Source organism: Carassius gibelio, chromosome A23 (genome assembly GCF_023724105.1).
Source record: "Carassius gibelio isolate Cgi1373 ecotype wild population from Czech Republic chromosome A23, carGib1.2-hapl.c, whole genome shotgun sequence".
NCBI lineage: Eukaryota > Metazoa > Chordata > Actinopteri > Cypriniformes > Cyprinidae > Carassius > Carassius gibelio.
The window spans coordinates 6002097-6024806 of NC_068393.1; the positions used below are offsets into that span (position 1 = coordinate 6002097).

Here is a 22710-nt window from a genome sequence, read left to right on the forward strand (position 1 = left end):
TGAAGATGTGCTGGTCATTCAAACCACTGAACGGCTGTCAACTATTAAAACACACTGAATTCAATCCAAACACATGCTCAGATTTCATCTTACCACAAACAAACACAGTGGTTTGGTTTTAGCAACATTATATACAAAACATACTAGAAAGAAATAGAGTTAAATGTGTATTTAAGTATCACTGTACTTATAAAAGTATGTGAATGCATAATTCGTAGCCAAAAGTCTCTGAAAAATGGTTCCCTTTTGATTTCTGTTCATTCATAAATGAGTAGAGGAGACAGTTTAAGAGATTAAAGGGTCAAATTCCTTTGCCAGTTTAGTTTGTATTTTTGCCCCTAATCATGAAAACTCTAGTTTATATTTTATCCACATTACATTTTATTTGATTTCAACAACAGAAATATGTATCAGAGTCAATTCATGGCAGGTTTCGGTCAAGTAAGAATGCTATATCAAAACATTTAAAAGATATTTAATAAAAGATGGACATCTTATACTCAAATACAGCAGATAAAAATAAAGGCTCAAATAATGAGAAAAGTGTAAGACAAAATGACAAGGGACTTATATAGTAAAAGTATTAAGAAAAGTGTAAAAAAAAAATAGAAAACTTAGAAATATAGTTAAAGAATGTAGAAAAGTGCAGAAAAATTAGTAGAAACGCAGAAGTATAACAACATATTTACAAAAAAAGTATAGAAAATATTAGTAGAAACATTGAAATATTCTAAAAATAATATTTAGAAGAGTGTAGAAAGACTAAGTAGAAACTTATATATAGTTCAAACGTGCGACTTTAGATGGCGCAGGCTGACGTGTTGTTAACGTAACTGATGATATTCAAAGAGTTAAACGACTTTATGCTCCATATGCAGCCAATAAGCTTGCTACCTTGCATTTATATGAGATTGATTAGAGATTCCTGCAGCACTTTCAGTTTCTCTGAAACTCTCCCCCTTCCCCAGCTCCACCTGTATAAATCTGCTATGGGGTTATTTTATATGCTATTTGTGCAGCAGCAGTATGTCTTAAATACTCATGGCACCGTATCACCGTATGCATTGTCAGTAGCAAGTTCCTGCACTTGCTTGCAGCAGCAGCAATGATCTACAACTACAGCAAAAACCAACAATACAGTTTTTTTTATTCGCTTTGGTACTATTTTCACAAGCAAGGTGTACATTTTCACAACTCATAGTACTAATATCACAACAGATCATCAAAAGTGCACTTTCTTCAAACATTTCAGCATATTTTCGATTGTGTTAGTACAATACACAAAACCACAAAGTATCCTTTTCACTACACAAAATAAGTGTTTCATCTTTATAAATGTTTCATTCACAGTAACCACCTTTTATAAATCTCTTACTATCAAACTTTTGATTTGTATCTCATCTCTTTCAGTTTAATACATTTGTCTATTATTTAATCCAACTGATCTTAATGGTTAATCACAGAACCGTTTGGTAAACCTATAGATTTTAAATGGGTTTGTCAGCAATATACAGTATATGGATTTTGAGAACTACAGAAATAAAAATGTATGTTTGTACAAACATATAAATTATGTGTAACCACACATGATGAATACTTATTGCTAATTGATTTCACATAGTGGTAACCACAATTGGTCACTATATAAAAGTGGGTGTGTAAACACTGGCAATTTCTTTCAACATGGAGCAGGATAGACAGCAAGGAATAGAAAGAGCTTGTGGACAAGGGATCCATCAGAGAGGTGGACCCCAACAGAGAGGTCAGAGAGGTGGGCATGGGGCCCGTCAAAGGGTTGGTCATCAGAGAGAGGGAGTCAGAACCGGAAACATCTCCATGTGAGCAGCTATCTCTGAAGATGGTGTTGTAGGATGTAGGCCATTACTTGGCTCCTATAATGCTGCACATCTTATTGAGTTTCTCAATGAAATTGAGCCTGCCTGTCAAGGTGAAGGGGTCACTTATGTAATTGTGTGGGACAATGTCAGGTTCCACCATTCAGAGGTAGTTCAAGCATGGTTTCAGGCCCATCCCCGATTCATGACCCCTCTACCTGTCTCCATACTCTCCCTTCCTCAACATTATTTCAGCATGGAGGTGGAAGGTCTATGATCGCCAACCCCTTGAGCGTGCTACCCTCCTTCAGGCCATGGATGATGCATGTAATGACATCAGTGTAGACCAATGTCAAGCATGGATTTCACCACGCCAAAAGGTTTTTTCCAAGGTGCTTGAACAATGATAACATTCATTGTGATGTGGATGAGAATCTATGGCCAAATGCTCAAGACAGGCTTGAGCCAAATTAATGTAATGTGTCTACTAAATGTTATGTTTTCTTCTCATTTAGTTGAATTCCATTATAGAAAGTATACCTATGTTACAATTATATCTGAAAAATAAAAACAAATTCACCCAAATTACTGTATTGTAGAGGTAATGTATTAAATATATTGGTATATAAGTCTATTGCCTAATGTGAAAACTGTGTAATCTGTCTTTTATAGTACTGTAGGATATTAATTTCAGCACTTCTAAGGCTGATTTGAAACCAGTATCTTGCATTGTTTGCTGTTGGATGAACTGAATGTTAAAAGTACTAAACTGAAAGAAGATCATACTGTTGTGTTTCGGTGATTAAACCAAATGTTCTCATTACATTTTACAATAATCTTGTGTTTGAAACAATGATTATATGTAATGAAAACATGTGCAACTGAATTAAAGCATGAGATCAGGTTTTGAAAGAATGACTATCTGTGTTACAAGTCTGATCAGTTTGGATTTTTGAGTTTTGAAAATGTACACCTTATTTGTGAAAATAGTACCAAAGCGAATAAAAAAAACTGTAATTCAGCAGCAGCAAATTCAAAAACTATCATATCAAAAAGTCATATCCAAAAAAATAAGTAGGAGCTTAGAAATATATAATAAAATAAGTGTAGAAAGAGTGAGTAGAGACTTAGTGGAAAATAGTAAAAATATTTAGAAATAAAGTATGAGAAAAAAGTGCAGCTGATTGTGAATAAATGTTTGAAACCACTTTAAACTGAGAAAATACCTTTGATCTGATTGATTCAGTTGTTTCCCACTGAAAACTATAAATGACAGCTTTGAAGTTTTACAAGTTCCTGTTATACAAGAGGGCATGAAAGCTTTTTTTATGAGAATAGAACTGAGCAAGCGATCAAAAGAAAGCAGAAAAAGAAAGCTTTGAGACTATCTGTCTCTGGCTAGCTTAGTCGCCCCCTTCCCAAAGCGATGCAAAATTAGCTAAGGTGTACCAGGCAGAGCCGCTGGACTTGAAAATTGAAAACATTAAGCTCAGATGAGTTTGCCTAAAGACTGATTGGCCCCTAATTAGCCAAGTGACCTTTGATCTTTTCAGAAATAAGTAAAGGATCAGGTTTGGGAGTGAGACAAAGGCAAGAACAGTCTTAGCACACACCAAACGCTAATTCAGCAAAGAATGCCTGTAATTAGGACTGCTCGTTTCATTCCAGTGAATATTTAATGCTGGGAAGAGGGAAATAAGCTGGAAAAGTGGGATGTAGGATTTTAGCTGAGGGATCAGTTTCACCATTTACTATACACAATATTTTAAAGAAAAACTACAACAAAACAATGAAAAATTAACAACAATTTTATATATATATATATTAGTCTTCATACAAAACTTTAGTATGTAATTTAGAAAACTTTATTTTTGGTTCCAAATAACTTCATTCTCTATTCACTTGCAGTGTATGGATAGGATCAGCCTCAACATTCTGCTAAATATTTTCCTTTGTTTTTTATGTTTAAAGAAGTTATATGGTTTTGGAATGACATGAGGGTGAGTAAACAGCGACAGAATATTCTTTCTTAAACGGATGGTTCACCCAAATATTACAAATTTGTGTTTATCTGCTTACCCCTAGGGCATTCAAGATGTAGTTAACTTTTTTTAGTAGAACACAAACAAAGATTTTTAACACAAACCATTGCAGTCTGTTAGTCATATAATGGAAGTGAATGGGAATCACGGCTTTGAGAGTGAAAAAAACATACACAAACAAAACCAAATTTAACCCTGTGGCTCGTGACGATACATTGATGTGTAAAAGACACAAAAATATCAGTCTGTGCAAGAAACTGAACAGTATTTATATACAAACTCGATTCCAAAGAAGTTGGGACACTGTACAAATTGTGAGTAAAAAAAGGAATAGAATAATTTACAAATCTCATAAACTTATATTTTATTCACAATAGAATATAGATAACATATCAAATGTTGAAAGTGAGACATTTTTAAATGGCATGCCAAATATTGGCTCATTTTGGATTTCATGAGAGTTACATATTCCAAAAAAGTTGGGACAGGTAGCAATAAGAGGCCGGAAAAGTTCAATGTACATATAAGGAACCACTGGAGGACCAATTTGCAATTTATTAGGTCAATTGGTAACATGATTGGGTATAAAAAGAGCCTCTCAGAGTGTCAGTGTCTCTCAGAAGTCAAGATGGGCAGAGGATCACCAATTCCCCCAATGCTGTGGCGAAAAATAGTGGCGCAATATCAGAAAGGACTTTACAGTGCATAATATCATCCAAAGATCATAAAAATCTCTGGGCATAAGGGTCAAGGCCGGAAAACCATACTGGATGCCTGTGATCTTCGGGCCCTTAGACGACACTGCATCACATACAGGAATGATACTGTAATGTAAATCAAAACATGGGCTCAGGAATACTTCCAGAAAACATTGTTGTGAACACAATCCACCGTGCCATTTGCTGTTGCCGGCTAAAGCTCTATAGGTCAAAAAAGAAGCCATATCTAAACATGATCCAGATGCGCAGGCGTTTTCTCTGGGCCAAGGCTCATTTAAAATGGACTGTGACAAAGTGGAAAACTGTTCTGTGGTCAGACGAATCAAAATTTGAAGTTCTTTTTGGAAAACTGGGACATCATGTCATCCGGACTAAAGAAGACAAGGACAACCCAAGTTGTTATTAGTGCTCAGTTCAGAAGCCTGCATCTCTGATGGTATGGGGTTGCATGAGTGTGTGTGGCATGGGCAGCTTACACATCTGGAAAGGCACCATCAATGCTGAAAGGTATATCCAAGTTCTAGAACAACATACTATGTTCCCATCCACTTTTGACTGCTAGTGTAAGTTTGTGTTTTATCAGATTTTGGCCACTTGGAAAACAAATATCCTTCGACCACTAGTATGAACCCCTAGAGCACACAAGCGAATCAACAAGAGTTTTGTCCATGTTCAGAAGAAACATTTTCATATGCATGCAGCTGTTTGATAGATCAGGACTGCACTGGTAAATCTTCTAAACCCCAGACAATGTGTCTCATTCTTGCTGCCTCAGCATTGAGAAGGATGTTCTTGTGACAGTATCTAGCCGGAGGCAAAGACAAGGCACACAAGTCGAGCAATGATGAGAAGAAGAAGGCCAATCTTTGTTAGTTGCCTTTTGCCCTCTGAATTGCTTGAGCGTGTGCTTTAACAAAATGTTTTAGAAACTTTCAACAGCATGCAGGAAAGTTTGTTATTCAACTTTAGATTTGGGACTTTAGTGGGCACATAATCCAATGTTGAATTTTATGAGATTGACTTGAATATATTTTGCACAAAGAGAAGATACTGTACATCACTCACTGTCCTGATGTCATACCTTACTTAACCTCACATTAGTTTAGCAGAGGTTTTAGCAGAATATCTGAGATGTTTTTACTGTACATTAAAAGTAAATGGGGCTGTTGCTAAGACGATAAAGCACCAAAAACAACTGAAAAAAAAAAATCATTTGTGAACAATAAAATATAGCATATCAAAATGTGCCACTTGACATCAATCATTAGACACCCATATCAACTACTTTTGTAGTAAATAAATGATAACATAATTTTTCTTTGTTAAAAGACTGATTTACATTCAGTGTCCAAACCCTTTCTTTGTATGTACAATGTAAATGAGTTTTATGAGCGTTCAGTAACACTGTGGTTAATGGAAAGAATTTGTTGAGTTGCATTGGCTCAGCCATTTAAACGAGTTATTTATAAAGTCTCATGATTGTTTATGGATGCCTTTCAGATGTATGCATATATAGCACAGTGCATAGATGTATTTTCAGCATCATTACTGAATTCTTCAGTGTCACATGATCCTTCAGAAATCATTCTGATATACTGATTTGGAGTTTATTGAGGCACAAATCATAGTTAACAGTTAGTTAATATTTACAACTGGTCCTTAAAATAAAGAGTGACCAGAATTCTTTAGATTTTATTTAATTCATGTATTTATACATTTTTATTGCAAATTCTCTGTTTCTTAGAGATCATGCATTTTTTTTATTTAAGCAGCTATTTAAACTACTAGATTTTTAACATTACAAACTCAGTGCCACATTGCTACGTTGTTCTGAATGGTTTTCATTGGTTCTCAGAGTTGCTAGGTGGTTGCTAGTGTGTTTTTGCTGGTTGCTAGTTGGTTGCTTGCTGTCCCAAGTCTAAAAAGTCAACCTCTAAATCTATAAGATGTTCTGCTACTTAGATACAGTTTTAGAAACATAGGGAAAATAAATGACATACTTAAAGGGAAAGTTCACTCAAAAAATGCAAGCTCATCATTTATTCACCCTTATGTTGTTCCAAAACAATACAACACACAATTGAAAATATTCAAGTAAAGCACCTGTGAAAAAATCAGAACGTAAATTTGTATTAGCAAAGTACACTGGATGCTGTTTTCAGAGAGCAGTGTTATTCTGTTGAGTCATGTGTACTTTATCATTCCTCAGAGAAGAGCGGGGAATATAAATGGCATTCGGCTGTCAAAGATCACTTGTGGGTTTCATCAGGTTTATTTGGTTTACGGTGCTGAGATCTGAATAACTGTGCATTGGGCTGAATGGAGGTGCAGATGTTAGCTGCTGGAGTCACTCTGGAGCTGCAGAAAGACTCCACTGTTTCAACCTCACACTGACCTTAAAATTTCTGCATAAACGCATAAAGGCATATTTATACAAGGCGCAAGTTCAGTTGTGTTTGGTGTGTCTTGTGTTAATTATTCAACAGGCAAATCTAATCAGTTATTCACCCATTTTGGCATAACCATTTGCATTCTTTATTGGTCAGGTCAGTTTAATAGATTAGATTAGAGGTAGCTTCAGCTGATCAAATAGTGTTCAAGGTTGAGGATTCATTCACAGCCATTGAGTGCTCATACAGAATTATAAAAATGTATAATTGTATAATGCATATACTAAAACTACTGCTATAATCACTGCTACTACTAATAATTATGATTATAATAAATAAATACAATCTGTACTCTAGGCTTGTCGTGTTTGTCCTGAAACTGTTGTTAAGTGTGTCACGAGTCGTGAACTGTGAGTGTAAAGGTCATTTTGTTTGCATGGCTCATGTGGAGGAGGAACTAATGGACTCTTAAGAGATGAATAACTGAGCTTTGAATAGAATGGGAGTCTGTTTTGGAAAATGACGGTAATTATTACTGATTTGATGAAGGAACAGTGATAGCAGATTGCTTGGAAGTTACACATGGGATAAAATGATTCAGGTTATTGTATTTAGTGTTTAATCATGTCTACTACTATTACTACAAATTATTATTATTATTGTCAAGATCATTAGCTGAAGAGCCCATGAACTTCAGTAGAGGGCACTCCACTCAGGACCATCACACCCATCAACCACCAGATGTCACCATAGCATCACTTGGACACTAGCACCTCTCATACTGTTGCACCACACCCGAACTACATCTCCCATGAGTCATTGCATCACTATCACCTTGCCACACCTGCACCTCATTCATCAGCTAATCTCCTTGCCACATCTGCACCTCATTTACACACACATATAAGCAGCACTCACACACACAGACACTTTGCGAAGTCTTGTTAAGCCCCGTCTTACATTACCGAGCGTTTTCCCTGTGTTTGTGTTTCCGTGTCTGACCTTTTGGATTGTGTATTTCAACTCTGATTCTCTGCTGCCTGCCCCGATCTCTGCTCGTTACAGTTTATGATTCTTGATATCCCTGACACACCTGACGCCATTCCTGATTTCTGCCTGTCTGACCATTCTGTTGAATAAATGCTGCAGTTGGATCCGAACGCCTTCATAACAATTATCGTTGTTGTTGTTAGGTAATATCATAAAATACATTCTTAAAAATAAATAGTGTATACACATGAACATTTTTAGACATAATAACCTTGTCGCTGGTCGTTTTTATAATTTTTACACGTACTAAATAAATGCATACATGCATACATACATATTATCTGTGTGGTTCAGTGTTTATTTTATTTCTCAATTGGCAACGATTTACATTACAGCACCAATAGAGAAAAAAATAAATAAAAGAGAAAGTAAACAAAATATATATCTCTCAAAATATTTTACCTAAACAAAATAGTCTATTTTTACAAAATGTATTGTAATTTTAAGTGAAAAATAATTACTGATATTAATAAATGGATCTTAGATAATATATATATATATATATATATATATATATATATATATATATATATATATATATATAAATTGTCTGGTTCAGTGTGTCTACTTTATTTCACAAATATAATGTAATTATGACAGGAGAAAAAAAACAGCAACAGTAGATTTGTAGTTTTTGAATAGTTAATTACAAATGAATTAAATAGTTCTTAAGCTCTTAAATGTGTTACATGGTACTTACTCATCATGTGTGATTATTTCCTGTCTGTGATTCTGACTCTCTCTCTCTCTCTCTCTCTCTCTCTCTCTCTCTCTCTCTCTCTCTCTCTCTCTCTCTCTCTCTCTGTCTGAAGGTTCAAACGCATCTTGAAAACCCCACGAAGTATCACATCCAGCAAGCTCAGAGGCAGCAGGTGAAGGCGTATCTGTGCACCACCCTGGGAGGAAAGCTCGGCTCGCAGGCCGTGAGTTTGCCGTGTCCCAGCCAGGCCCCTGACCACGGGGGAATGCCTCCGGGGCCGGGCAACAGCGCCCCCAACAGTCCCATGGCCTTACTGACCCTCAACTCCAACTGCGAAAAAGAGGTAATGACACAAAATACTGTGATATTTCACTTCAGCACTTTGTAAAAATAATGGCTACTGTAGGATAATTGCAGCACATTTAGTTCAATTTTTAAAAAGTAATTCGATATTTATATTTGATATTTATCAACCAATTTGGAGATCAAATATAGAAAAAAAATATCAGGACATTTATCTAATTTATCCATTTATCCTCAATCTGTTTTTCAAAGGTATTTAAATTGTAAAAAATAAATTATATAATTAAATATAGATAAATGACTTTAACATTTTCTATTCATTATCTTGAGCTCAAGACTCAGGAATTCAGAAACAGACAGAGTAAAAACTGTAAATTAAAGGCGACTACAAGCAAACTGAAAAACAGGTGCACAAAAGATATGTGTGCTATTATAATATCTGTTTTTTTATATATTTTTTTACAAAAAATAAAATAAAATAACAAACTGACATTTTTAAGTGGACCATGGATAAATGGTAATGAATCATTGAATTGTCATAAAAATATTATACAAAATAATTTCTTCAAAAATAAATAAATAAATGTGAAATATGACACACAGTTCTGTAAGGGTGAAAAAAAAGTGCTGAAAAAGCTGATTAATTCAATATTCCAGCTGTTTCAACTTAAAAACCCATATACAAAAAGTTCAGTTGCTGCCTTAAATTGAAGTATATTCAACTTTTTTGTAATTTCAACTTAAAAACTCAGCTAAAATTGCTCAACATATTCTGATGAGTTAAAGTAATGTAAAGTTTCCATGACTTACTTATTATATTATTTTTTGCAATGTAAATAGACCACAAAACTTAACATAAACATACAGGAGCCCAGGTCACAGTCAAAGCAAAAGGCCCTATGGCAGGGTTTAAACCCATTAATAAGACGGACCGACCGGACCAAGACAGGAGCGATAAGACAAGCTATGACACACAACAAACCAGGACAGAAACACACAGGGAGAATAGAAACAGGAGGATATGAGGAACACATAATACTGATCACAAGGCAAATAAACAAAACAGAAAGCATGTGCTCAACACAAAGACACAAGCAAAACATGGACACCATAAACAAGACGAGACAGAGGTGACAGGATCCTGACAGGTTCACCAAGAGCACACACATCCAGCAGCATCAGTAAACGATGTAGAGACATTATGAAGATGTCATTTTAGATCTCATTACCGGATGATTGATAAAACCACCTCCAGCCTGGAGGCTTGTGTCGCTGTGAACGTCTCGCTGAAGCAGCTGGCTGGATTGCGTCACTGTTCACGCTGTGATAGAGAGAGAGAGCTGTGCTTTAGGAAGTGTTAATAGATTAGACCGAGTCTGACATTGGCACGCTGAGAGGAAGTACACAGCTCTTTGGGATGTATGTCAGATTAACTAGTGATTTTCACAATGGGAAATGGATTGATTTAATAAATTTACTGCTGCACACAAGACACGTTAACTGACTTCATAGTGCGTCATACTGTAGCTGAGCACTGACAGCTGATGATATCTATTGCCCATGATTTTACTCAGATGGATGATGTCATTGATGACATCATTGGTTTGGAATCCAGTTACAATGATGATGTCATGGGACTCTCGTTGGACCCCGGACTTCAGATGGCCAACACGGTAAATACACTTTTATGCTTTTATCACTTCTGTACTTAAATCCACTTGCAAAAACAAAAAAAAGTTCCTATAATTTATATTTATTTATATTTTTTAAATGTTAATATAATGAAATATTTATTTACATTTATTTTTATTTTAGTATTTTCATTTTGCAAACCAAAACTATACAAACAATGGTAGTAATATAATTAAATGTGTATTTTTTTTCATTTTGTTTAAAAAAGAGTGAATATAATGAAATATTCATTATTATATTTTATTTGCTTAAAACAAAAATGAGTACTAATATAATAAAATATGTAATTATTTAAATTTACTAGCAAAAAAAAACAGTTAATATAATGATATTTATTTTTCTTTTATTTTATTTAGTAAGTTCAGAGGCATTTCCTTCAGCTTGAGGCTTATTCATGTCACTTTTGGTGTGAAAAGGTCTTGTTGCCAAAAATATAACTTTTGAGTGTTTGTTATTAAGAAACAAACAATCAAGCACAGCCCATGTGACAAAAAGTACCGCAAAAATAATGCATTACTTTATTTTTTTATTTTTTATGGAATAACATAATATATAATGCATTACTTAAAAGTAACTTTCCTCAATACTGCCTGTAAGTTTCAACAACAGTGACTCATGTGTATTTTTAATTAGCTTTAAACTTGGTGAGACTTTGTCTCTTTCTGTGCCTTGTCACACAATCAGAGCTGTGGCTGGTGTCAGTATTGCCGACAGCAGCGTGAAGCAGCTGTCAACACCTGATCTAATATCTGTCTGAATGCAGAGGAACAGTGAATAGTCTTCATTTACTCACTCTCATGTCGTAGGCAGGACGTGCAAGCTGCTCTTTTCCGCTCAGTGACAGTGAATGGGAATCCCAGTGACTGTCTTCTGAAGCCATATGATGCATTACAGAATATGTAATGTGTGTGTTCCCGTGTTTCTAGATCCCTGTGTCAGCGAACCTCTTGGACATGTATGGTAACCCGGGCATGCCGCCTCCAGGAATCTCTGTCAGTAACTCATGCCCTGGTAACCTGCCCAACATTAAAAGGGAATTCTCTGGTAAGAGACATATGAATTAGTTAACATCGTTCTGTAGCGTCTAAGCCCCTCCAGGCATTCTGAAGATCTATTTAATTGTGTTTCACCTTTTTAAAGTCTGTAGAAATGTCATTTGAATGATGATATGAGTGAAACATATGCTCGTATGCTACACAGTTGCTCCATCTCCATCCATGATGCACATGATGGACAAGCCCAGCTCCTGTAGCAAGTTTGACAGCTATCAAAGGCCTGAAGGGTTTCCTGTGGGTACGTTCGAAGATTTCTCTCCATGTCTTGCATGTCTGTTAACAAAACAGAAACATAATAATCATTTTATGGATTAAAATTGTTTTATGAATTAGATTTACCCGTAAGCTCCGGTTTGTGATTGCATTGCTAGTGCAGGGGTGAGGACTCGTTTGAGTCTTTGACTTAGCTTAACCAATAAAGCATTCATTCCTTCAGCATGGCGGCGTTGGTGTATCGTTCCACAGACGCCCTCTAGGGGAGCGTGAGTTCCCATTCAAGGGAACGTTTCAGGTTATGCATGTAACCATGGTTCCCTGAAAGGGGAATGAGACGCTGCGTCCCTTTTTCCCATGCTTCAGGACTTCCTGCATGTATCCTTCAAACAAGAAGTGCACGATGTATTTCACAGGTGCCCTTTAATACTCTCGGCCACACCAGCTGTGACGTTATAGGCTGCCGCCTGCCAATATCAAGTTTATTGTAATGTTTAGACTCATGTGTCATGTATTCCCCATAGGACCCTCAAAGGGACACATCATCTTTAGGGAAACCGTGGTTACATGTGTTACCTGAGACGTTCCCTTTCGAATGGGAATTTGCACTGTGTCCTCTAGAGGGCGTATGGGTTATAGTATGCGAGTTATGAAGTTGGTACAATGTGTATATACTCTAATATTGTATGTAGAATTGTTAAGTTGTTATATATAAAATTATTTTTAAGATCAATCATGTTTTGAATTAAATACTAGCTTACTGCTAAAAATACTGTGTAGTAGAATGAATGTGCATAGGTATTATTCCACGATAATTATGATATGACATGCCATGCCACAAATGATGACCTTTCATTTTTACATTGTCATGTGACCATGTAAAGGTAAGTGTAAGTGTCAACCATCATAATACCATTATACCATTATTTTGAATTCTGAATTAGATTTTATGTAACAATGGGCTAAAAGGGCCAAGTCTAGCACATTGAATTGTGGGATACAGAATTTATATGCAGTTTGCTGTATCGTTTGAGTATTTTATGCATACAGAAAATGTGCAGATTGTACAGTATGAGTAGTCCATACCACAGTAAAGAAGCATTTTGTTGAGAGAAAGTATACTATAAATTCAGTTTCTCTTCTCACCCTGCTTTTTTTTTAGAGGCAGAAGTTCGCGCTTTTGTAAAGGAAAGGCAAAAAAAGGACAACCATAATTTAAGTGAGTTTACTTGGGCAGCATCCTAAGTGGAAAACTGTAAATGTAATTTGGTTGAGTTTATAAATACGAGTGTGTAATGTAACATGCATTTCCCATCTGTTTCAGTTGAGAGGCGACGGAGATTCAACATTAACGATCGAATCAAAGAACTGGGGACTATGATTCCTAAATCAAATGACCCGTAAGGACAACAGTGTTCAGTAGATACACGCTTACACATGAAGCAGATGCTGTTATTACAGCAGAGGCTAGTGCTGTTGATAGAGGGTCTGTCAGATGTGCTGGTGTCAGCTGCTTGTTTGTGTTGCTCAGGGACATGCGCTGGAACAAGGGCACTATCCTGAAGGCCTCTGTGGATTACATCAGGAAACTTCAGAGAGAGCAGCAGCGGGCCAAAGAGCTGGAGAACCGTCAGAAGAAGCTGGAACACGCCAACTGCCACCTGATGCTCAGGATACAGGTCAGTTCTGACAGAGCCCAGATCCCTGGACAGCAGCACTGTCAATACATATAAAAAAACAGCTAGAACATAGAGTGGAGTGGCATACAGAAACAGTACATTGACCAAAGACCAAAACTACCCTTGGTCAGGGAACTTTAGCACACATAAAATGGATAATAATACCATTTATCTCCCCGGGCCTCTTCATTTTTGGGTCACTGAAAAGTGACTGAAGCCTTGAAACGTAACTAAATGTAATAAATCCTGTTTTTCAATAATATTTTTTCATTATTATTTAGAATTTTGAGGGGATTTTATGATACTGTGATAAGTATTCATCTCATTCCAATGAGGCTGCTGTTTTTTAGATTTCAAAATTAACTTTTTTTTTGGTCAAAAGTGACAGAAAAGGCCCAAATTAAAATAATAAATGGACCGTTCACAAAAAAAAAAAAAAAAAAAAAATTCAGTCATCATTTACTCACCATCAAGTTATTCCAAATTTGTATGAGTTTCTTTAGTCTGTTGAACTCAACAGATATTTGAATATTTTCAATGCTAATCCAGGAGCTGGAGATCCAGGCTCGTGCTCACGGACTGGCCGTCTCCTCGTCTACACTCGGGTCATCAGAGCTGGCAGCCCGGCCCATCAAACATGAGGCGGTCCGGGGCGACTGCTCCCGGGATATGTACCCTCACATGCACCCGTCTTGCCCCGACATGGGCCGCTCCAGCACCCTAGACCTTAACGACGGCACAATCACCTTTAACGACTCTAGCACTTCCAGTGATGTGGGGGCTTATGGTCTTGTCCCAAAGGCAGATGGAGACATCATAATGGACGACACATTGACATCTGTAGCAACGAGCGACCCACTCCTCACCTCCGTCTCGTCTGGAGCCTCGAAGGAAAGCAGCTGTAAGGACAGCGTGAACATGGAGGAGAACGAGCATGTTTGTTAGTGCAGCCAAACCGTCGTTTGGCTCTTTAGGACCGCCGGTCATTGTTGTGTTTTTCCGGTAACACAATTGACTTCAAAGGAGGAAGTGCAGCCTGTTTTGTCAAGTGCAAAATAATGCTTTCTTGTTTACACTAAATGTATTTTATTGTATTTGTACCTTATTCCAAATTTCATTGTGTTATAATAATATCATGAAAAATCAAGGTCAGTATCATAAAACGATTGATTTGTGTAACTTCACATAGGTGTATTAGAATATAATCAACTTTGGGATAGTATAAAAGTGCACTTGAAAGGTGATTTCTTTGGATGTACAGTAGTGTGATTGTGCACAGTTTAGAAAAATATTTCTCTTTTTACATATCTTTGTAAAGGAATGATTTAAACAAAATGCTTCCCATTTAATGTGTAAATAGTAAGCGACAGACAGTTGATGTTTAAAAGGATAGTTCACTCAAAAATGAAAATCAAAGATGTAGGTGTTTTTTGTTTTGTTTTTTCCAGTAGAACAGTAAAGAAGTTTTTAGCTGAAACTGTGGTCCATAAAATGCAAGTCTGCGGCTACCGTCACTTCGAGTTGAAAAAGCATATGCAGGCAACATAAAATGAATACCCGTTGCTCCTTATGATATATTGAGGTCTTATGAAGCAAAATGATCAGTGTGTGCAAGAAACTGAACATTATTTACAACATTATTACCTGTAGTCCAGAGCTTCAGGCAAATGGTTCGGAGTGATGTCTGGTTTGCAAACAAACCATTCTTTTGAACTGATTCTCTTTAATTGGACTGAACCCTCTGAAACAGTTTCTACTAGTTACTTAATCAAAACTCACTTTCAGACAGACGTCTGACAGTCACTCTGATTTGAAATAAGCTGAAATAGTGGTGAATATGTTCCTATAATGAATGAACTCATTGAGTTCCTTTAACAGTCACTGAACGAAGGAGACATTTAGATTCGGACTGATGACTGATGAGCCGCTGATATGCGCATGCATGAGCTGAATGCTTGAATGAAGGGGCATAATGAATGTTTTTATGGTTTCTCCTGGTTTATGTAAAAAGGTGAGGGAAGTAAATGAAAATGTCATTTTTGGGTGAAATAGTCCTTTAGCATAGCTACATTAATCATAACTAGTTCATAACTGTTGTGAAAATGTCTGTTGAATGTCGTTCTAACATCACTCAATGTTTAAGGAAAGTTTTGAGCAAATGCTCTACAGATCGTATCTTCCAGATGAAAGCTCACACAACCAGTAGATGGACAGTGTTGCTGTTTGAAACAGCTGGCTCTAAATTATTTCTTTCAGTTATTAATTAATGGCAATAGTCACTCAGTATTAATGTTTCTGGTCCAGGAGAATTTGCCGTAGCACAGTTCATTTGGATGAAGAAATTCACATGTGGAAGGACCATTTGCACACAGCATTTGAAAAATCCAGCTGATTTTCAGATGTCCCAGAATAAGCGATAAGCAATATTCAGCTTTAACTCTGCAGAAAACCCTCAAATACGGTTCTAGTGGTTTTACGCAGTGCCTTTATAATTATGCTAATGCATTTCACCTCATGCATTTCTTAAGATACTTTGAGGATGCATTTTAACATCCAATCCATAGAATGTGAAATCATTTCTTAACATGTTTGATGACTGAAGGAAAAGTCAGATGATAATTCAAACTTCAAATTCCAATTTATTGTCCTCAAAACATTTTTTAATCAAAATTTTTAACTAATTTCTGTATTACATTTCTGCCATACTTATAATTACATTGTTCCAAGGTTTCAAAAGTGTTCCAAAGGTGTTTGTTTTTTTATTGGTGGCAAAAACACTGGAAGGATGATCATATTTTGCAGATTTAAGAAAAGAAAAGAAAAAAAAGAAATAATATTTTATAACACTTGTTTTTTTTTATTCTTACATGGTATAAAATGACTGACTATGTTTGTAATAAGCTGTACTGTTACTGTATATTTCTACTGTGCTCAACTCAGATGTACTGATGTTTGCCTTCGAGTAGCATCCAATTTGTGCCATTAATATGATCATGTAGCTGCAACTATTATGTGTTGTTTCATAGAACTATGCAAAGATAGCTTTCAGTTGAGAAATCAAACTGTGTGTAATGGAAAGGTGTTGTAAGAGTTTAGCATAGGTAACATAGTCAGACCACTGTAAAGTGCCTTACATTACAAACCTGTCACTTAAAGCAATAGTTCACCCTAAACGCTGTGTCAATTACTCATCCTCATCTCGTTCCAAACCTGCATAACTTTAATTCTACCATAGAAAACAAAGAGAGATGCTTAGCAGAGAGTTCATGCTGCTCTTTTCCATACAATTAAAGTGAGTGGGGACTGTGTCTGCCATCAAATAAACGAATAATAATAATAATTAGGGAATTGCGAATTCAGTGTCGTTGTTTCTGTTACAGAATAAAATATAAAAAAGGTAATTGCAAATTTTTATCTCATTATTCAGTAATTGCATGTTTATATCTCACGATTCAGACTTTTTATCTCAGAATTGCGAGTTTATGACTTGCAATTCTGTTTTATGTTCCTGAAATAAAGAAATTAAAAAGGTAGCAATTCGGGGGTTTTTTTCGCCAGAAAATGAAAAATAAAAAGGTTATTTTTGACATGTATCAAAAAATTCAGACCTTTTATATCTCACATTTCTGAGATGAAAAATTCTGAACTGTGACATATAAACTCAAACTCAATTAACTTTTTATTTTTTTATTCCATGCCGAAACAGGCTTTTACAGGGACTGTCAATTTCCAGAAAGGACAAAAAATAAACTCTAAATATGTTAAAAAGAATATATATATATATATATATATATATATATATATATATATATATATATATATATATATATATATATATATTGTAGAGTACATGGGTTTGGAGTGACATGAGAGCATGGAGACAGTGTTCCTAATTTTCATTTTTGTGTGAACTATCTCTTTAAATGAAGTGTTGTCTTCTATATATGTGAATTTTGACTTAGTCTTAGACTGTGGAACCCAATGGGTTCTATCCTGGGGTAAAGAAGAGAGGAAAGATCTCTCAGTAGGACCACCAAAACCAAGTTAATACCAACCTTCCAAGGGTTCGATCAAGATTGTTTTGTTTTCTGGCTTAAAGTTGAAGTGTCTTGATGCACTACAAAACTTTCAAGAATAGTGTATTACATAAACTCCTTTTACCTACTGAAAGTTGTCCTCTGAATGTAATGTTAAACAGTGTTGACTAAAATGTTGCCAAATGCCAAGTGGAGTCTAAATATGCAGTGAAACTGTTACATATATCGTTGTGGATTTATAGCAAAAACTGGCTGTTGCAATTTTTTCTGAGCAATAATTCAGACAATCAGGTAACAGGTAAAGCACACGGCTCTTGTATGAATGCATATGAATCAGTGACGTCGATGAAAGGTGCCTTTAAAACAGGCTTCCATGGAACTTCAACCAAACGCCTTTTAATGACAAATACAGATTGGTCTGTCTTTTATAAGAGTGTCTTGGCTATATACTGTAGCTAAAGATGTTTTTCTTTTGTTAACATACTTTTGTATGATATTTTCGAAGCTTAACCAAACATTATTTAAGAAGGAACTTAGAATAGCTTGTAATGTTGATTTTGGTTGAATTTCTTTATAAAGCATTCATTTGATATGAATTCAGTACTGGAAGCCGGCCCACATTAAACCTGTCGGGAAAGACACCTTTCAGTCAAACCGTGAAAATTCCGCTGGGAAGCTTTATGAGGAAAGTAGCATTTCATTGTTGGGTTTTAAAGCTTGACAAGTGTATTGGGAATGAAAATGTTACAGACATTGAAATAAAACTGAGTGTTTTTCACAATTTCTGGAGGTTTTCATTCATGATTTGGTGTGTTTCATTTTGTAGCACAGATATTTTCTTGGTTTAGGAATATAATCAGACTCAACATTTCCTGTGGTGGGTTATTCTGGCTTCAAGCTGGTTTCACACGGTTCATCACACCATTTCCCGAATGCTTGGCACACAATGCTCTCTTCTCATTGTCATTGAAGATTCCTACGGGGTATGAAAAAGACATACTAAATGAAATGAGATGAACTCGAGTATGACACAGTCTTATGCATTAGCCCCCTAGTGGGTCCCGGGCCCCTGGCTAAGAGCAGATTAAGATTTTAAGTGCACAGTTAATTGCATTCCTTTTTTTTTAAGTCAATGCATGAACCTTGAATACAATGCAAGTTGCTTTAGATGTGTAAAATGTAAACATCTTTTAAAAACTGACCAGTATTGTGCTGTCATACATGCAGTACATGTACCTTCAGCATTTGACACCTGATGACTCACACAGTCTTTGCGTCTTTTGTTTGGGCGAAGAGCACACGCGCAATGTCCTTGAGGGGGCAATCTGCGTGCACTGCAAGCATTTTTCTGTGAAATACTCTCGTTTGTCTCTCTTTTCAAGGAAAATAGAGACAAAAGATTTACCATTATACATCCTGCTTAAATGGTAAATCATACGCAGCAGCAGGTCAGGCTGTGGCTTCATTGCACACGATGGCAGTGCTTCAGGCTTACCAGGCTGACCTGCTGAAGGACCTGGATACAGGCGAGGGCCTTTCAGCTGACCAGGTAGTCGAGCTGCGCCGCACCACAGACCTCTCTCTCCGGGCTACCAAGCAGGCCGCCTCCGCCATAGGTAGGTCTATGGCGGCCATGGTGGTAACGGAGAGACATCTGTGGGTGAACCTGGCAGACATCGGGAGGGAAGAAATGGGGTTTCTTCTCGATGCTCCGGGCTCGCCTTCTGAGCTTTTCGGTACCTCCGTCGAGATGGTGGTCGAAAAGTTCAGGGAGGCAAGGGCGTGCTCAGCTGCCTTTATATCCTTCATTCCACGAAGGTCCTGGCCCATCTCGTTCTGAGGATCGGAGACGGGCGCAGAAGGCTAGTATCGTGGCTAGCGCTCCTCCCCCACCTAAGGGCAGGGGCAAGAGGAATTGCGTGTCACGAAGAGGTAAGCAGGGGCTGAGGGATGTGATTCAGATGAGGCAGCGTCCTCGTCCGAAACGGAGCAATACCTAGGAGTTACTCACTTCCTTTGGGTGTTTTTAACTTGGGTTAAGGTGGAAAGTTTCTCTCATAACATTCTCCTATCCTGGACCTATGTGTGACAACTGGGTGAAGGAGGAGCTGGAAGAAAGTGCGAGTTAACTATTTTTAATGAGAAAAATGCAGACAAATACAAATACAAAACTGGAACACAAATAACGCTGGGATGAAGATACTGTGGTGATGGTGGAGGGAAGTGATGAGTCCGGAAGGCGGAGGTGAGTTGGCAGCAGGAGAGGGTGGCACAGGAACTGCGGGGAAGCGAGCCGTAGGTAAGACGTGTTGCTTGAAGGTGGTTGCGAAGAGTGGACGGGGTTCCGGGGGAAGACACGGACATCCAAACGCAGAACACACAGAAAGCAAGGCACGGTTAACAAACATGAAACAACGCTCTCACAAACACAAGACGTAAGACAGGCCATTATATAGGGATGAGTAATGAGTGACAGCTGCTGCTGATGACAATTAATGGAGACGCCCACAAACTAATCAGTGCTGACGAGTAACACACAGACTTCACCCACAAAGTGCAAAACCCAGAGATCACGGTTTACCAACCGAGACACTATGATGTTTTTGGTTGGTCCTATATTCATAGTAACCACCTTACTGACGGTCCGGACCAAATGGGGGACTCCGGTACAGGAGGGTGGGTGAGTATGTAACCCTTTCTTTATCTGCTTATGGGTGTTATGTTGCTGGTGGTTATATGTCTATTAACAAACACTGTGAGTTTCATTTACAGTGCTCAGTTCCGGCCTCGTGCTCTGGTATTAGGTGGCCAAGATCACAGGCTTTCAGCAGGAGGCCGCGGCACGTGGGTTCTGCCCCACAGGGCGTGACACCCACCGCGGAGTGAGACCCGCGTGTGGGAAGCAAGTTGTGCGGTTGATCTGCGGTTGTCCATCCCACACCCCCTCCCGAGGAGCCTGGCTGATCATCAGAACTGGCACAGCACTGCAGGGAATTTCATGGATGTCTGGCGAGGTCACCCTGAGGGGCATGAGGGGCTGTGTGGGCAATTCTCGTGGTAGTTTAGCAGCGCTCCCCTTTTCTAAAGAAAAAGGGTCGCCTATGAGCATGCTACTCTGAGCTCGGAGTCCTCCTCTCATAGGAGACTGAATTCTCAGTTTTTTCAACAGAGCGCTCCAGTACTACATACTGTTTTTGAGATGCACTGTGAGAGCAGACATCCTGCTGAGGCAGGGGCTGACGGGGAATGGCGCCTTCACACCAAGGTGATGAAGCAGAGTTGGAGACGTTGGCCAGACTTGGGTGGATCGGTTTTGCGGCTTGAGAGAGCATCGCACTATCCCCTCTGGCTTCCTCTGACTCATCCAGCTCCACTGGGGCTGGACGCCATGGTACAGGTGTGGCCGAGGATTCATCTGTACATTCCTTCCTCCAATTGCTCTGTTACCGGGTCATTCCATCTACGAGCTGTTCTATAAGAGTGCCACAAGGGCCCCTCCTTAGAACAATATATGTAAATCTATGCTATGGTAAGTCTGCACGTGAAATCTTTGCACACTTTCTGAAATCCACACTGTGTTAGTTCGCACACTAGTACTCTGCGTTCTTTCTAAAATCCTATATGGGGAGGGCTTCGCACGGCTGCTTCGTGCCCTTTCTTGAGTCAGTTAAGCCCGTTCATCTTGGGCGCCACTCCACCCAGGTATCCTCTGATACCTATCTAGAACAGGGTGTTGCTACTAGAGAACTGTTGGGACAGAGCTCTTTCGGCAAGTTTGTGCGAAAGCTGGTGGTAGCTCCTGTGTGATATACAAGACTTGGTAAAGAACATGCTAGGTTCTTTGCCGTATCCCTTTAAAGGAATCTTTCATGATTCCAAGCCTTCAGCTGTACCCCGGGCCGTGGCCCTACAGGTAAGTTGGATATGTAGCTTAGGCCTTTGGCCATAAGGGATAATGTCATGGACAGCCGTTGAACCGTCCCAGGGGTGACTCCCGGTGAAATGGTAGAGTTGGTACTTAGTGTTTGCCATGATTCTGGCCTGCACTCCCCTCAGCATGGCGGCCTGGGTATACTGTTCCCCATAGTGTCCCCTAAGAGACCACAGTTCGAAGTTCCCTTGACAGGGAACGTCTCAGGTTACGAATGTAACCATGGTTCCCTGAGAGGGAACGAGACACTGCGTCCTCTATCTCCCTGCCATGCTTCGGACGCAAGCTTCACGAAGAAGATAAGTGACGGGTCCTACGGGCACTTATTTATAGTTGCGCTAGTAGTGATGTCAGAGGCTGTCACCGGACAACACGTTGGCGTTTTTCTAAGTGAAAGTTGTAACATTTGCCAAGTATGGAAACCCATACTCAGAATTGGTGCTCTGCATTTAACCCATCCAAGAGCACACACAGCAGTGCGAAGTGAACACACACCCAGAGAAGTGGGCAGCTATATATCCAGCACTCGGGAAGCAACTGGGGGTTCAGTGCCTTGCTCAAGGGCACTTCAGTCATGGGTATTGAGGGTGGGAGAGAGCACTGTTCATTCACACACTAGATGATTTTCAAGTCTTAACCGGATTTAAAACCATGGGAGACCACAGACATGAACACACACACTAGATGATTCGACCAGACCACACAATCACACACCCTCATTCACTGTAGGAATGATTTCACAGTAACATGAGATCTCACTGAGACTTTTGAGAAATAAATGTGACTAAAGAAAACATGAAGGACAATCTACGTGGACAGCAGGCTTTCCTGGTGTTCTGTTGTACAGTGAAGAACTAAATAGAAAAAAAGGTCCCACTTTATATTAGGTGGCCTTAACTACTATGTACTTACATAAAAATAAGTACAATGTACTTATTGTGTTCATATTGTATTTTAAAACACTTTTGCTGCTATTGAGGTGGGATAGAGGTAAGGTTAGGGAGAGGGTTGGAGGTATGGGTAAGTTTAAGGGTGGGTTAAGGTGTAAAGTATGGGTCAACAGT

General features: G+C 38.2%; 1 protein-coding gene across 2 annotated transcripts in view; it reads left to right on the top strand.

Annotated features, from left to right (window-relative positions):
* LOC127945089 (microphthalmia-associated transcription factor) overlaps nucleotides 1-18496 on the top strand; it is a 47924-nt gene extending 29428 nt beyond the window's left edge. For both annotated transcript variants that reach the window (XM_052541661.1, XM_052541662.1), the window contains exons 3-10: nucleotides 8849-9079; nucleotides 10614-10712; nucleotides 11658-11775; nucleotides 11932-12024; nucleotides 13162-13218; nucleotides 13324-13399; nucleotides 13531-13678; nucleotides 14228-18496. In XM_052541661.1, coding sequence (XP_052397621.1) covers nucleotides 8849-9079; nucleotides 10614-10712; nucleotides 11658-11775; nucleotides 11932-12024; nucleotides 13162-13218; nucleotides 13324-13399; nucleotides 13531-13678; nucleotides 14228-14623 — 1218 coding nt within the window. In that variant the 3' untranslated portion in view covers nucleotides 14624-18496. The remainder of the gene's footprint in view (nucleotides 1-8848; nucleotides 9080-10613; nucleotides 10713-11657; nucleotides 11776-11931; nucleotides 12025-13161; nucleotides 13219-13323; nucleotides 13400-13530; nucleotides 13679-14227) is intronic.
* Nucleotides 18497-22710: the final 4214 nt, after the last annotated feature.